Source organism: Stegastes partitus, unplaced genomic scaffold (genome assembly GCF_000690725.1).
Source record: "Stegastes partitus isolate 25-593 unplaced genomic scaffold, Stegastes_partitus-1.0.2 Scaffold95, whole genome shotgun sequence".
Lineage (NCBI taxonomy): Eukaryota > Metazoa > Chordata > Actinopteri > Pomacentridae > Stegastes > Stegastes partitus.
In genome coordinates, this window is record NW_007577826.1 from 875,168 (window position 1) to 892,404 (window position 17,237).

Genomic DNA, 17,237 nt, shown 5'->3' on the forward strand with positions numbered 1-17,237 from the left:
AATCGCTTTTAGTACTTAAAAATATTGTGTGAAGTGGGAAAAAAAAAACCAGATCCACAAGTCTGCAGACTTATATATTTATTAACATATTTTTGTGCAGGACCTACAATAAATATATGAATACTTTGGCTTCAGCATCTGACCAGCATCAAGTCCATGAACACCTACAGTGAGGTGAGCACAAACTGTGCATGTCAGAGTGTATTAAGCAACACCAACACACATACAGGCTCCACAATACAGTTGATCTTGGTAAATAAAATGAGACAGATTGATAAAGCTCAGTTTATATGTTTGATAGCAACACTGATTGTGAGAAATGTCTGAGGGCCTGAGATAGCAGCCTTTGGCTGGACTGAGTGAAGAGACTGAGGGGAATGTTTCTGTGTTCGATGGACACACAAATATTTAGAATGAGCTGTTCTGCTGTTGATCAAAAGAAAAGGGGAAGGTCAGACGGAGTTTTTGAACATGTGAAGAGAAGGGTCTTTAAAATCAACATCAGTATAGCCTGACACCACACATTCAGTGCACTTAAAATACATTTTAGGCAGAAAATGCTTCAAATTCAGACCTGGAACCTGTTCTTTAAAAGTGGCTGAACTATATCCATAGTGAAATCAAGTAACCAGCCTAAAGATGTCCTGTGGCGTTGCTTTGCTGCATTTACATTTGTAGTTGATCACCAAACCACAGCATGTATCCTCGAGGTCTAAACATTGTTTTCATCTGTGTTCACCTGCCTGTACTAGATGTCTTTACTTGTGTACTTGTCCATTACTGCAACCTATAAATTACTGGAGTAGTGTGACGTCATTAGTAGAAATGTAGACTGTGCCACCCACCCTCACGGCATGCACACAAGACACAAAAACAGGAACCCACTAAACAAATACATCAATAAAAATAAAATCATCAAAATGTACAACACCCACATCAACTTAGTTGATCACATTTTTTTTCTTGTGTCATTGGTCAAACATTGGGAAGTGTTGGGGTGAAGGTACTTCATTTGGTTATAGCAAACTGTGTATCCAAAACTATGTTTGGCTTAGACAATTAGTTCATTGCTCATTTGCTTTGTTGTGTAATTTATTTCATCCTAAATACACATTTTACTCTTGTAAAATTAAATGTGATAATTAACTTCTGTACTACACAAATTCAGTTCAATTCAATTTTATTTATAAAGTGCCAGTTCACAACATATGTTATTTCATAGCACCTAACCTAGTAAAGGTATAGACCTTACAAATTTTAAAAAGAGAAACCAACAATCCAAAGTTCCCTTTGGATTCCCTCTGAGCAAACAGTCGGTGACAGTGGGAAGGAACCAAAAAAACCTCGCCTTTAATGGGGAGGGAAAAAAAAAATCAGATAGAATCAGGCTCAGGGAAGGAGACCACCTGAGAGAGGGAAGCAACTGGAGCAACAGAGATAAAGGAGACTACAAAATAATCAGGAAAAATTTCTGATGCTCCAGATAAACAAAAACTCTGCATTCATAGAAAGGACTGCAGTTTAAAAAAGAAAGATTGATGATGAGACAAGTGTCATACCAATGCTGTCTGTGTAATTGCTGTCACGACCAGAGGGAGGAGACAAAAGTTCCAAAGTTAGAGTTCAATCCAGCTTTGAGAAGCTGAGAAATCCAGTGTCAGATCATCAACAACCTCATCAAGCCAAGTCATTTGTACAGAAGAACGGGACCCAGGTGTGACAGAAAACACTGCAGCGGGATATGATTAAAAGCATTCATGCAAAAAACTCATTTCATCAGTCAGACAGAAACAGCTGTGATGTACAGGTGTTTGAGCACTGTACTCTACATATGCTCTCTATTACTCAGCATTCTTACAAAAATAACTGAAACACAAAAGCGCCTGTCTTCTTTGAGTGGGATGAGCACATAATAGCAGTGTTCGGCACACTGACAACTCTGGCTGATGAGCTAGAAACAAAAACCTCAAGTAAAGTAAAGACAGCATCACACTACTGTAAGAAAAACACTGAGATTGAACCAGTTTGTCCTCTGAACTAACTTCTGTGGCAAACACATCAATCAGCGATCAACGGTGTGATCTAGATGCAGGCCACGCATTAAAAAATTCTACTTTAAGACTGTGGGGTAACTGCTCATGTCCACTGAAATGTGGAAACGAATATTTTAGTTGTTTCAGAAGCACAAATTTATTCTTTGACAGAATATTGGAAGCATGCTTGCTACTCATGTGGGATTATTTATGATCAGCAGTAAATACTGTGTGGCTGGATTGAATTACTGTACTACAGCACTTTTATTTCTATGTTCTATCTGTAACTTCTGAACACTGAATGTCAGCAGAGAGAAAGCTGTAGTATTCCTTCTCCTTCGCAGGCTTAAAGAGGAAGTGACATAAAGTCACAAGTGCAAGTAAGATTAGCTTTTCTGTGTGTAAAGGCAAAGTCAGGAAAGAAAATTGTCAAAAGTATCAGTTTGAAGTCAACAGTTAACAAAATCAGTCATTAATGTACATTCATAAGGGAATTTCATGCTTCAGAGACACAAGCTGTTCTGGCCAAGAATAAAGTGAAGTCCAGTGGACACAGAAGGTTGCATCTGCCTGATCAGTATAGAAAGCGAGACTGTGCGTTTGAACGTGAAGATCTTATTAGCTACATACTGACTCTGACCCACAGAACAAACAAGCTCTGATGATTGCCATGTTGCTCTGATACGGGGGTGTTACCCTGGTCCAGGATGGCTAGGTCACATGTCATGTAGTGTGCACCCTGTTTAATACAACAACTGGAAGATACAAATTGGTGACTGTACGTTTGATATGGATTACATTCACATGTATGAGCAGAAGGACACTTAGAGAGGTATTCTTGGCACAGGCTCAATGTTTAAACTCATTATTTTATTCTCGCTTCAGTAGCAGGAGGGAAGCCATATCCAGGTGCTGGTTTAACGCACTGCAACCAAACATGTACCCCTGAGCCAGGACCCCAAATCCATATAAATATACACTAACCTGTAGCTAGACAAAGCTAAATACTGTGACACAATGCAGAGGCCAGTTGCTTGCAACATGTTAATATATAACACTGGGGCAGTGTGTCCTGCTCAGTAAGCCTCACATACACACAGTGTGTCTGCAGGGACCATGGTGTGTGGCAGCTGCTGCGCTCTGCTGGGAACATGGCCCACAGCGCCTTGAGTTTCCCTCTTCAGTCGCTGGAGGAGGTTGAGCACAGTGCTACAGGCCAGGAGCTGTGAATCTGAGTGGAGACCATCAGCATCCTGCACCACAGACCCCACTGGTCAAGTCCTGGATAACTCCAGCCTTCACGAGCTTCATCAGGAACTCCTTCTCTTTAGATATGTTGTGAGTCCAGGACTGCAGAGAGAACAGAGGCTGTAAGCAAGTACTGTTTTTTAATTTAAATAGTGCATCTTACTTCATTTCCAGTTGCATTTGTAAAAACAAATGTCTCAAGAAAACATAACTATGCAAGAATGAACTCAGAATGGAACAAAAGAGAAGGATGCTAGGTGGCAGAGCTACAGCTCTGTGCCTCTTTATATTAAACACAAGTCAGTGGCAGTTGGTGAAAACAGTATGACAGGGATTCTATGTGTGTCTCGACAGCCTGGGTTAAAGTGATTTATGAGATTGTGAAGTGGTGTGGATGGCAGCTCGACACTGTATGTAGTGCTCTGTGACTGATCTCATACCTATCCCAAGCTACTACTGAACATGCTGGGCAAACCTTCACGAGAAGCTTTTAAAATGAGAGAAAGGTCACGGCAAACTGATCCAGTAAGGGTAAACCTGAAAAACTAACAAAAAGGATGTTGGCTGACACGTCAGTAGTAACAAATGTGGGGTTGTGAATATTATGTGGGAGTATCGTCCACGAAGAGTAAAGTATGCGGGGAATAGTGGGTCACACATGTCGATGGAGAGGCTGAATCATCAACCTACACTACAACTGTTTCCTTTTTCTAATGTAGGTATCCTAATAAACACGGTCTTCAGTGACCTCTTTAATGGCTGACATCCTGATCTTCTCATAGTAGTGCAGTGGGGCGTGGGGGGTACTCATGTTGTAGCCAAATCCAGCCACGGCTACTTCATCACAGTTATGGAGGGCCATTGTTATGGCAACTGTCCCCAAGGTTGGAATATTCTGAAAAACAGACATGAATAATTTCTATGAACCAGAGAACTGAGCACTAACCTGTACATCCCAAAATATGTCCAGTACAACCCAGTCTCACGGCAATTTGTAATATAGTCACAAAATGTAATCTATTGTGTTGTGTCCTGGGACACGATTTGCCCGACTTTTTCCGCGTTCCCCAGCATGAATTTCAAACCAATACATTTCAATTGGTATTATCTTTCGTGTCTGGGACACGTTTTTTCCTTATCAGACAGCGCATATACTGTAATGCTTTTGTCGTTCTTTTCTTCCGACAGTCAGGCACTAACCAATTTTAATGTTATGGCCCGTCCACACTAATAACTATAAGATCACTATACAGATGTGTGCGCCCACACTGACCAACGTTAACATTCTGTAAACAACGGTGCTGAGCAGCTACCGTGTGCTCCACCTGTTATAAGCTCAGTATTCATTAATAGAAAAGACAAGAAATATATCCAGGCAGAGAGAAACTGTTCTAAGATCGCTCTGAAAGTGATCCCAACGATATCATTCATAGCAATTACCGTTTATATATGGTAAAATATATGTGCTTTTATTGTGTTTGGGCTACATGCTCGTCGTTACTTTCATTTCTCTGTAAACGAATACAAGGCTGAAAAGGACACATGCTGGAAAACGGTGACCGGAAGATATACTTTGATTGCAGTGATAGTTAATCTGACTATTGTAACTGAGAGGCCAGCAGTGGGGAATGTATCTGTAGCTTTGTGCAGTTTTTAGCTAGCTTGTCATGGCTGTCTACATTAGCTACTAGCCTAGCTGCTGCGGCTGCTGCTGCTGCTGCATCTTCTTCTATTGATTTGGCGGTTGGCATCCAACGTTCAGGTGCATTACCGCCAACGGTAGCAACGAGTGCAACTTTCCCTCAAACACTGCCGGTGTAATAAAAACATAAAAAATACCACAATATGATGTACTCTTTTAAACTTATTTCATACTACACATATCATGCTTTAACAATAGCACATTTGTCAGTACTTCAATCCGTTTATTTTAGTTTATTAATACAAAAACACAACCATAGCTGTAAACCCCAAAAAGAATTACATATTTCATGGCGTGTCCAATCACGTTGTATTGTCATGCTACTGGAAGTTGTAGTTCATTCTTCAAAATAGTTGTTTCTCCTAAATGGAGGGTGAAATAAAAAACTTTAGGTGCATTTAGGGGTTTAAATTAATGAGGACCATGTTTATTTGGACTGACTTAACAAATGAAATTGATATATATAGGTGAAATTAAATTTTTACCACATTTTGTGATGCCCCCTGCTGGTGAGAACATCAAGCCACAGCCTACATGATCGTAGAAGTCAAGAGCTTTGTATAACAGTTTGTCCCATGATTCTAGCCCCTTTCATTGTTGAATTAGAAGCTTTAAAAGGTGCACCAAAGTCATAGTTCAAAGGTCAATGTCTCTGAGCAAGAGAAACTTCAAGCTTCCAGACTGACATAATCATATTCCCCAGATCAGGCCCTTTCCAATGATGTATCATGTTTAGTCCTATGACAAAGTTTAAATTTTCACCCCTCTGGACCCAGCCCTGTGTCAGGTATAGTTTTCCAGGAGACGTGCAAAGCTCAAGTGGATAAAATGAAATTAAAATAATTTTATTAAACATAGTGGGTAAATTCATCGATGACAGCTTTGTTTTGACTTACTGGAACCCATGGGTATCATTTTTGGTCTTGATAAAGATGTTTTTCCTGGTTAGATCCTGTTTCATACTATCCTAACCCCAACATTGAGGACATCCTTACCGGCTGCTTTATCTCCTAAGGAAAACAATTTCAGGGCTACACTCATTCGTGTGTTTTAACAACAGTCATATGGCTATATGGCTATGCAGTATGTCATAATGATAATACAATTACTATTATTATTACTATTATTAATAATAATAATAACTTTATTTGTATAGCACCTTTACGAACATTTGACAAATTTCTTTTGTAAAGTTAGTCCAAATAAACATGCACCTCATCAATTTAAACCCCTAAATGGACTTAAAGTTTTATATTTCACCCTCCATTTTGGAGAAACGGCTATTTTGAAGAATGAACTACAAGTTCTTCTTGGGGTTTACAACTAGTTTTGTGTTTTTGTATTAATAAACTAAAATAAATGGATTGAAATACTGACAAATGTGCAACTGTTAAAGTATAATATGAGTAGTATGAAATAAGTGTAAAAGAGTACATCATATTGTGGTATTTTTATTATACTGGCAGTGTTTGGGGGAAATTTGCGCTCGTTGCTAAGGCGACCTTGTTAGGGTCGGTGTGCAGCCTTGCTGTAGACCTGGAAGACATCCGTCCTACAAGATCTGTAATGTTTTTGTGTGTACAGTAGGTGGCAGAAATGCAACTGAACGTTGGATGCCAACCGCCAAATCAATAGAAGAAGATGCAGCAGCAGCAGCAGCCGCAGCAGCTAGGCTAGTAGCTAATGTAGACAGCCATGACAAGCTAGCTAAAAGCTGCACAAAGCTACAGATACATTCCCCACTGCTGGCCTCTCAGTTACAATAGTCAGATTATCTATCACTGCAATCACAGTACATCTTCCAGTCGTCGTTTTCCTGCATGTGTCCTTCTTTTCAGCCTTGTATTCGTTTACAGAGAAATGAAAGTAACGACAAGCATGTAGCCCAAACACAGTAAAAGCACATGTATTTTACCACAAATAAACGATAATTGCTATGAACGATATCGTTGGGATCACTTTCAGAGCGATCTTAGAACAGTTTCTCTCTGCCTGGATATATTTCTTGTCTTTTCTATTAATGAATACTGAGCTTATAGCAGGTGGAGCTGCTCAGCGCCGGTGTATACACACATCTGTATAGTGACCTTATAGTTATTAGTGTGGACGGGCCATAACATTAAAATTGATTAATGCCTGACTGTTGGAAGAAAAGAACAACAAAAGCATTACAGTATATGCGCTGTCTGATATGGAAAAATGTGTGCCAGACACAAAAGATAATTTCAATTGAAATGTATTGGTTTGAAACTCATGTTGGGGAACACGAAAAAGTCAGGCAAATCGTGTCCCAGGACACGAAACAATAGATTAAATTTTGTGACTATTGTACAAATTGCCATGAGACTGGGTTGTACAGTAAGTAGTGTACATACATGAATGTGGAGCAGAGCCTCTTTGGACTGTGGTTATTGTGTAGATAACTGACATACATTCCTGATCAAAATCTGAAGACCAGTTAAAAAATTGCATGAATTTGCATTTTGCACTGTTGGGTCTTAGGAAGGTTCAAAGTAGAGCTTCAAAATGCAAAAAGAAGAAATGGGAACAAGTGACCAAAAGTTGTGAGCAGGCAATTTATTGAAAACAACAATTTCACTCAAATAGGCTGTTCATCAGCTGATCAAAAGTTTAACATCACAGCTCAAAAAAACCACAAAACCTCCTAAAACATAAATTAAAGTGTCAAAAACTGACTCAGTAATGAGTAGCTCCACCATTATTGTGGATCACTTCAAAAATTCGTTTTGGAATGCTTGATGCAAGTGTTTCCAAAAGGCCAGTGGGAATGTTGTTCCAAGAGGTGATGATGGCTTCGCGAACGGTATCCACTGTCTGGAACTGATGTCCACTTTTGTAAACCTCCCTTGCCATCCATCCTCAAATGTTCTCAGTTGGATTAAGATCAGGGGAACACGCAGGATGGTCCAAAAGAGTGATGTTGTTCTCCCTGAAAAAGGTCTTGGTCAGATGGGCATTGTGAATTGGAGCGTTGTCCTGCTGAAAAACCCAGTCATTGCCACACAGAAGAGGGCCCTCAGTCATGAGGAATGCCCGCTGCAACATCTTCACATAGCCAGCTGCTGTTTGACGCCCCTGCACAACCTGGAGCTCCATTGTTCCATTGAAGGAAAAAGCACCCGAGATCATGATGGCGCCCCCTCCATTGTGCTGCGTAGAAAACATCTCAGGTAGCATCTCCTTGTTATGCCAGTAATGTTGGTAGCCATCAGGACCATCAAGGTTAAATTTTTTCTCGTCAGAGAATAAAACTTTCTTCCACCTTTGAATGTCTCATGTTTGGTGCTCCCTTGCAAAGTCCAAATGGGCAATTTTGTGGCATTGAAGAAGACTTGGCCTTTGAAGACGTTTCTTGTTTTTGAAGCCCTTCCTTCACAGATGCCGTCTGATGGTTATTGGGCTGCAGTCAGCACCAGTCATGGCCTTAATTTGGGACGAGGATTGTGCCGCGTCTTGACGGTCAGCCATTCGGATCCTCCGGCTCAGTGCTGAGATTTTTTTGGGTCAACCACTTGATTTTTTTGTTCCATAACCCTGAGGATCTTTTAAGAAATGCAAAATGACTGTCTTACTGTGTCCAACCTCAGCAGCAATGGCACGTTGTGAGAGGCCTTGTTTATGCAGCTCAACAGTCCTACCCCGTTCAAAGACGGTGAGCTTTTTTGCCTTTGCCATCAAGAGATCTTCACAGTGTGATTACTTGTGAGGAAATGACATGGAATCCAAATTTTTGCACAGATTTTGGCTTTTAAAGGCTGTGATGTTAAACTTTTGATCAGCTGATGAACAGCCTATTTGAGTGAAATTGTTGTTTTCAATAAACTGCCTGCTCACAACTTTTGGTCAGTTGTTCCCATTTCTTCTTTTTGCATTTTGAAGCTCTACTTAGAACCTTCCTAAGATCCAACAGTGCAAAATGCAAATTCATGCAATTTTTTAACTGGTCTTAAGATTTTGATCAGAAGTGTATGTGAACTCTGAAGCATGACACTATTTATAACAGCCTAATGGCAACAGTGTTTATTTTCAGAGAGGTGTCAGACTGTGTGGCTGCTCGGCTCCCTGCAGCATCTGCTGTGTGTTCGCAGAAGCCTTCATAAAGCAAACAGACGGGGAAATCAGCTACCAGGGCTCCAGCTCTGACTGTTAAATAACTGCTGTGTCTGAAACATCTCACCTTTCCTCTCTACCTAAAAGGGAACAGAAACTGACAGCTAGGGAAACAACAGGTCTCTCACCCCTCTGCCCATCTGTCCATTGTTGTAAGGTAAGCCAATCAGCTTGAAGGAGGCCTCTTGGATAAAGTAAGGATTCAAGATGCGCATGTCACTGGGCTCCCTTGGAACATGCCTGGCCACTGACTTCCAGAAACCATCAATGCTGCGCTGAGACACAAAAAGAGAGGAAGTTAAGCAGAGTGGTGAAAGAGGCCTTCATACCAAAACAATAACACACAATCAACAACTGTGTGCCATGCACAGGTTACTTCCTATAAACCTATGAGCCCAACTGCATATCTTTATAGGGCACGCTAAAACAACAGGAGTTAATTTAGATCACCTAAAAAATGAAAGACATATTAAATTACTACATTAGAATGATATTTTATATGTTTTGGAAATCTGTTAAAAAAATCTTCAAACACATTGGTATTAGTTGTTTGTTTTGTTTTCCATCTGTGTTCTTTTTTTTAATGCAATTACAAAATATGCAATTCTATATTGTTAATTAATACCTACATATTTATACGTACATACTGTATACATTAGTTATTAGAAATGGTAACACTCGTGCATTACCATCTATACTGACAATATAAAAACTGATCAGTTCCCCTGACAATCACATGGTGAGGTGGGATGCAGAGTGGACAGGAATGGAAAATATGATGGTGCCAAGTGAAACATATATGCTGCACTGAGGTTTGGGGGCAGATGTCAACACTATGAAAACACTGATGAAAAACAAGAAGAGCAAACAAAGCCAGCCAGAGAATGAAGCCCCTGTATCAGTATACCTGGGGCCATTACACTAATTACAGGTAGCCTGACTACCCGTCCTGGTGGCTTATTAACAGTTACTTGGATATCTGCTTGTGGGTTCACTCTGGCATCCTGGAGTGTGGGGCAGGGAGAAACCAAACAGCAATGATGTGAGCCATTAGCTTACTAGTATAGCGCCGTTCACCTGTTATATTTCTAAATTCCTCTCTGACAGATCAGTTGCTAATCCTGTTTGACTGAGACCATTTGCTTCTATTGAGTGGGAAACCCAACACCTCTGCACTACTGGCAGAGGAGACAACAGTTTGTGGAAAACCCATCTGCACAAAGCAGAGAGGATCAATGACAAGCTGTTCTCACATCCCTTTAATAACTACTGAATAGGTATATATAATATTTACTTCAGAAAAATGTACTAGCATTGTAACTATATCTACAGGAAATCAATCATCCTAACTCACAAAGTACAGCTACAATAGGATTCCAGCCATGGATGCCTTGAACAAAACTGGCTACTCAACCCAAAGACTGCACCCATTCACTTATATAAAAACGTTTGCCTGGTGCATGAGCCCATGTGTTAATGCCATGGGTTAAATTGGCTGTCAGCAACTTTACAGACATCTCATTGAAAAAAAGTTGCATGGCTAAGCAGCAGTGATGCATCCAGCTCTGTAAATACAGATGTACATGCATGGTTCAAAGTCTATTCATTTACAACCTTTTCCCCCTGCAACTTAAGAAAGTGTAACCTAGGGGTTCCAAAAAGCTGCAAAACCATGACGCTTTAGTACAATTTCATCTTTGCATTTACAATGGAATGTTTAGAACAGGCATCACCAAATGGTGGACCTCGGTCCGGATCCAGATCGAGTGATGGTTCTGCCCGGACCCATGACTAATCTCTGATAAATTCACGAGAACAGATTTTCATGGAGCATTTTTTCTGATGGTCGCAGCTACAGACAGCGGCCGCTGCTACTCCAGTTAATACGGCAATAGCCCCACTCAGTCCAGCCAATTAAATCGTTTGCCTACCCTGCACAACCAGCAGCTCCGTGGAAGGTGAGTGGACGGAGAAATGAATTGTCATTCCTCTGCCACACAGTTCAAAACCAATGTGACTATGTCATTTTTTATGTGCAAATATCCAGTCAAACATCTCCTGGATGGGTCAAAATTGGAAATTATGACATAATATGCTCAAAACGTACCACATTCTTATCACCATCAGTTGTACTCATTGTTTTTTTTCAAATATTGAAATGTTAGTGTGCTATAGTTAGTGTATAAACATCACAGTTTATACACTGGGTCAGACCAGCCGAAAAATAGGTTTTCTAAATTGCGGCCTTTGCAATGTCTGAATTGCATTGCTCCATATAATGTTTTTCATTTGACTCTGATTAATTGTTCAGCCTTATCATGGGCCAGCCAGAAACTGAAGCATGGACATTGTTGCTATGTGGTCTGAGCCTTTAACCACAGAGCATTTTTACGGGGTCATGTCCTAACAGCACCAGCAGCAAATCTGAGAGTGCTGTGCCACTTCTCTCATCTTACTACCATCAGTCCGTCTCCATCCAACACTTTGTCACTCATAATAGTGTGTTTGTATTTATTAATTGGACTGTTGTCTGAAATCATCTGGTCAAGGAGAAGGCGCTCGATCTCCTGTTTTGAAGTGAATGAATGAATGTAAATGGTCTGCAATTACAAAGCTCTTTTCTACCTTATTGGTGCTCAAACCGCTGTACATGTTTTCCATTCACCCATTCACACACACATTGCGACATGCAAGGCCTGCCTTAGTGTCTTTCCCAAGGACATTTCAACATGCAAACACACAAATAGTGTTTATCGAACCAGTCTGTGTAACAGCGTCACATATTACACCTGTGCTGCTCTTACACAAAGTCAACAAAGACACATTCAACCAATTCTACCTTCCAGGCCAACTGTCCCCAGAAGACGGGTGATTCGTCAGGTCAGGATTCTTAAAACAATGTTGTTTCTATTAAATCTGCATATTTGATTCCAAGTGTGAGAACATTACAGAAGATGCCACAGACAGTCGATAAACCTCGGGTCTGACCGATTTATCGGCTGGTCGATTAAATCGGCCGATTATAGCCCTTTTCAAAATATTCATAATCGGCCGGAGTTTTGCCGAACAATCGGCGATATATTCTTAATTTTTCCTAAACTAGTAAATGCTGTTAAGTGTCACAGTCGCTTTTGTACATTCATTTTGTACAATTTGATTCTGTAAAAAGACAAATATTCTCCAAGGCAAGAGTGTATGAAAAACACTTAAGCAACACCAGGAAAAGCTCAGTTTTTGCTGCTGCTTGTAAACAAGTCAAACTTGGCTCACGGAGATGATGAACAGTTAAGATAGCTTACGACTGCAGAGCGGTAAGATCACTCACTCTGCCGCAAAGTCTGAAACCAAAACAGTGCACAGAGCGCTCACTCTGACGGGTTTTCAGAGATCTACAGAAAACAACTTTTTATCCAACTTTTTAACTAACTTATAACTTACATTTTTATTAACTTATTCTCATCAATTTTAAAGACAGCACAGTCTTTGAGAGCACAGAACATCAGTTGGCTGCATGAATAATGTTTTGCCAGTAACTTCACTCATTATGTTGCTCATGTACAGCATACACCTGTGGCCTAAATCTAAAGATAAATTCATCAGTACAACCAGTAGCGATATTCATGCATGCTCCATAGAAAGAAAAATGCACAATGCAAATTTAAAATAAAATAGCCCGCATTACAGACATATTTGTTTGCAAAATTTTTCTTTTGCTGATGCATATTATGCCTTGCTGCATGTTTTTGTATTCAAAAATTTCTCTCTGTTGTAAAGTTAAACAAATACTAAAGGACAAAGTGTTGTAAAACAGTGAAATGTTCTGCCTGGGATTCATATCTTTGTTGTTGTAAGCATTAAGGGACCAAAAAAGAAGCTATTTTATTCATTATATATATTTTTTTTTAAATTAATCGGCCGATTAATCGGTTATCAGAATTTTTTTTTTTTGCCAAATATCAGAATCTGCATCGGCTTCAAAAAAATACATATCGGTCGGGCCCTAGGTAAACCTGCAAATACATCCTAATGTTGTCAAAAAGCAGCTTGGAAAGTATTGTGCCAAAGCGTATTAAAATGGTTACAATACATCTGCTATAGTGTCCAGACTGCCTGTGCCTTCACCTGTCAGTGGAAGTGATACGTGATCCACAACTGGGTCCACCCTGGTAATATCCACCTCCTCCTGACAGGCCACCTGAAGCTTAGGCTTTCTGTTTTGCCTCCAGTGCTCTGGCAGAATGACAGTTGCTTTCTGATGTGCATCAGAGCTGAAGTCTCATACTCCCAACTCACCTTAACTGACTGGGAGTTGGATAAGCATGCACACTAAACATGAGAAGATTGTCCCTGGTAAGAATCTACTCCTGGCAAAGGGGGAAAAAATGTTGCCACCACATCACTAAAGGTGCATCAAATTATTGAAAGAAATGGAATGAAAATAACTAAGTAATTCTTGGAGCAACTCTACAGATACAGTTGTTAAAGGGGAATCATTATGCTCATTTTCTTTTCTTTTCTTTTCTTTTTTCTTTTTTATCTGGGACCTCACTGCTACAGCTTTGCACAACCCAAAGAATCTTTATCTAAAATTGCCTGTTATGCAGCTGCTTAGTTTATCCTGTTTGAAACAAGTTGTTTGAGTTCCTGTCTCCTGAAGGTCCTCTCTCTAAAAGCCCACTTTCTTCTGATTGGCTGCCTTTGCTGAAGTCTTTATTTGTGAACACCGCCTCATCCTCTTGCCTGCATGGAGGCTCCGAAGAAAATTGTAAACCTACTAGTAATTTCTTGTTTTTGATTGGAAATGGAAACTTCTCAAATCCATTCATCATATTTGAACCCAAATCTAACCCAGAATATCAGAGTGGACAGCACAAACACTGCAGCAACACAGATTACAGCAGGGCATCTTTGTGTAGTATTGTTTTCCTCTGTGAGCAGCTACTAACTTCAGCTAGATTTTCAGTACCGCCAGTGGAGAAGAACTCATTAACGAGTTAAAGAGGAGACATCAAGGATGCAGAGTGGGTGCCAAACTGAAAGCAAGGAGGGTAAAATATAAACCACTTTTTGCATCAATTGTCAAGCGGAATGTGAGGTCTGTGGTGGACACAGCGAAAATATTGAAAATGCTGCTTTATGTGTTTTTGTGGGACATAGCTGCATGAAATGATTCCTGACTAACTCCTCTGCATCCTTTCAGATATTCAGAGAGGCTTTCCAACTGTATGGGCCAATAGAGAAGGCAGGGAGCGTGGCATGAAGGAGGCTTGCAGTGAGTGTGTGTCCAGTTTATCTGCAGACAGAGTTCACAGGTCATTGTTGCTGTTGACATCCCTCCATCAGCTGATGAACACACTCTGTGTGATATCATCAGCACAGTTGCTGCCACACTATAAACACAACACCCAAATGCCTTAATGGCAATTTTAGCCACACTCTCTGCTCAGCTACACTTCAAACTTCTCGCAATTTGTTAACTGCCCCACCAGAGACACTAAAACGCTGCACTTTCTTTATGTAAAATGTCAACAATGCATAGAGCTCCACATGAGGTGACATCATCTCCATAACTGACTGCATAACAGAGTACATAACGTTGGTGTTCATAACATCATATCCACCAAGACAGTCAGATGCTGCCCCAGTAGCAAGTCCTGGATCACCAGTGATCTACAGCATTCAGGTATGGAGACAGATATATTGAGTGTCAAGAGGGAGCTGAAGCTGAGCAAGAACAAGCAAAAATACAGGAGAAAAAGAACAAAACAAACAAAAAAATTTCCTATTACCCCCTCACACAGCCTGCTATTGGCATCAATGCCCTATCACACTTGATCTTGTTCTATGGCACTTATCCAAGTTGTTTTTCTCCTGACTAGATCCTTGCTTGTGTTCAGTGACGTGCGGTGAGGTTCATAGCTGGTGAGGCACTGACTTCATCAGAATCTGATTTACCGAATTATTTTACGGGATTATGTTCACTGGTTCTGTCCGGACAGAATGAGACCAAGCTGGTGAGGAATGACCGATGTTTGAGCTGCAGAGAGCCTTCAAAAGCAAGAAAAGTCGGATTTTAACATTTTGCTTTTCTGTAAAAAAAGCTCTTTGTGTCAATGCTGTGGTTGCTGCATGTCAAAAAGGTTTATATCATCAGAAAGAGGAGACTCTGAGCTTTCATTTGATGTGTATATTGTCGGGAAACGTGATTGTGGAGCTAGCACATATGGCTGTAATGTTTTTGGAAAGTGGTCCCGCCGGTGGGACGTGGGACCGGTAAGGGGTTAAAAATACTCTTCTTTTTTTTTAAAAATTGGAAGTATATTTTGAGTGAAATCACCCTTTTAAACTATGTCGTGCACCCGAACTAAAAGCCGTGCACTTATACGGCCGTAGAAGACGAGTCCAGCCCTCTACGTGTAGCCCTCTACCAGCAGCCTGTACGTGCGGCCTCCAGCTCTGCAGACAGACCCTTCCTATTGGATCCGATCCCGCAGCAGTTCACAACGTTTCCGGTCTCATTTACTACTGCTCATAGTAGTAAATGAGCGGCTATTAGTGGTACTATTATTTAATACCAAGTTTTGGTAATTTAACCTTTAAATTGCAGCTTAATGTTGCTGTGTCATTTTGATCTGTTCTAAATATTTGAATGGCACTGAGTGCACACTGTAGTCTAATTGCAGCTCAAATAAAGCAGCTACAGTTTCACTTTGAGACATGCTTTTGGCTATTTTTTCCTTTCTTAGAAAAGCAAAGTCTATGCTTTAATAGTATGAGGCTTTTGATAAAGCCATCTTAAACAAATGTATCCATGCAAATAAGGTATTTCCAAAGACGTATAGGAGGAGAGATGGTATCGTATTGGTATTGGCAGATACTCAAAGTTAAAGTATCGGTATCGGAAATCAAAAAGAGGTATCAGTCCATCCCTAATATATATATATATATATATATAAACACTTTTCAATCATACTTTTTTTTTCTCCCTTGTTTACCTGTTACCTATTAGAAAAGGCTGACGTCACGGAGGGTGCACTTTTTCTGTTTGTTTGTTGTTTGTTTTAAACCTCCTGACAGATGAGACATTTCTGAGTATGTTACTGTGTGGACTGGTTGGCACTGTTCAGTTAAAGGACATTTCACAGTGCAGTTCAAACTACAGTAATGCTAATTTGACTTGTTTGTTCTTAGTGCGTATTTCCTTAGTCGTCAGATATCTCAGCTAAGCTAATTTGAATAAAATGTTTGATTCATTCATTTTCTGACTGAAACTGAGCAGAATTGTAAAGCCAATAGTTTTTTTCCCTCTCTAAATATATATATATATATAGAGAGAGGAGGATTCTTTGTTTGTTTACATTTTTTCATTACCATTCATTTTTACTTTATTTTCTCTCTCACTATGCTCAAAGTATATGTATGTATATGTATATTTTTTTAATATGTTTGTATATTTTTGGTTAGTTGTGCAAATTAAGATCGTGATTTCCTAAAGTTTTGGGACCTCAGTACAACGAATGGATCTCCCAAAGAAAGTAGAGAAGCTTCAGGGGAATTGTGCCTGTCGATTGGGGACAGTACAAGGGGTTGGGGGAGTGTGATTGTTTATTTGTATTGTTTTGTTCTATTTATCATTTTATATGTACTGTTTTGGACAGCAGTTAACTTTACAGCAGTTGATGATAGTGGGCCGGAATATCCACTTTATTGAATGCGCTGATGGCGATGCCTTTTTCGGACAATTCCTCCTCTTTACCTAACAGCTCCCAAGTTACTTTTATAAGCTGGAACGTTAGGGGGACAAATAACTTTGTTAAGTGTAATAGGGTACTCTCATCTTCGCCATCTTAGGGGGGATGTGGTGTTTCTTCAAGAGACACACCTTAAGAATTCGGACCATCAAAAATTAAAGAGGAGTTGGGTTGGACAAATTTATCACTCTGAATTTAATACTAAAGCTAGAGGAACAGCAATTCTTACAAATAAAAATACCCCATTTATAATTTCTGATATAATGGCAGATTCTTATGGTCGATATACAATAGTGACTGCTTCCCTATTCAATAACCCTCTTATTCTGGCAAACATATATGCCACAAACTGGGATGATCACAACTTTTTTG

The 17,237-nt window shown here is 40.0% G+C and overlaps 1 protein-coding gene across 1 annotated transcript in view; it reads right to left on the minus strand.

The window, feature by feature from the left end:
* Positions 1 to 1,337: 1,337 nt before the first annotated feature.
* st3gal3a (ST3 beta-galactoside alpha-2,3-sialyltransferase 3a) overlaps positions 1,338 to 17,237 on the minus strand; it is a 61,863-nt gene continuing 45,963 nt past the window's right edge. The window contains exons 8-10 of the mRNA XM_008277332.1: positions 9,243 to 9,389; positions 4,030 to 4,176; positions 1,338 to 3,383 (exon numbers count right to left, since the gene is read on the minus strand). Of these exons, the coding sequence (XP_008275554.1) occupies positions 3,279 to 3,383; positions 4,030 to 4,176; positions 9,243 to 9,389 (399 nt within the window). The 3' untranslated portion in view covers positions 1,338 to 3,278. The remainder of the gene's footprint in view (positions 3,384 to 4,029; positions 4,177 to 9,242; positions 9,390 to 17,237) is intronic.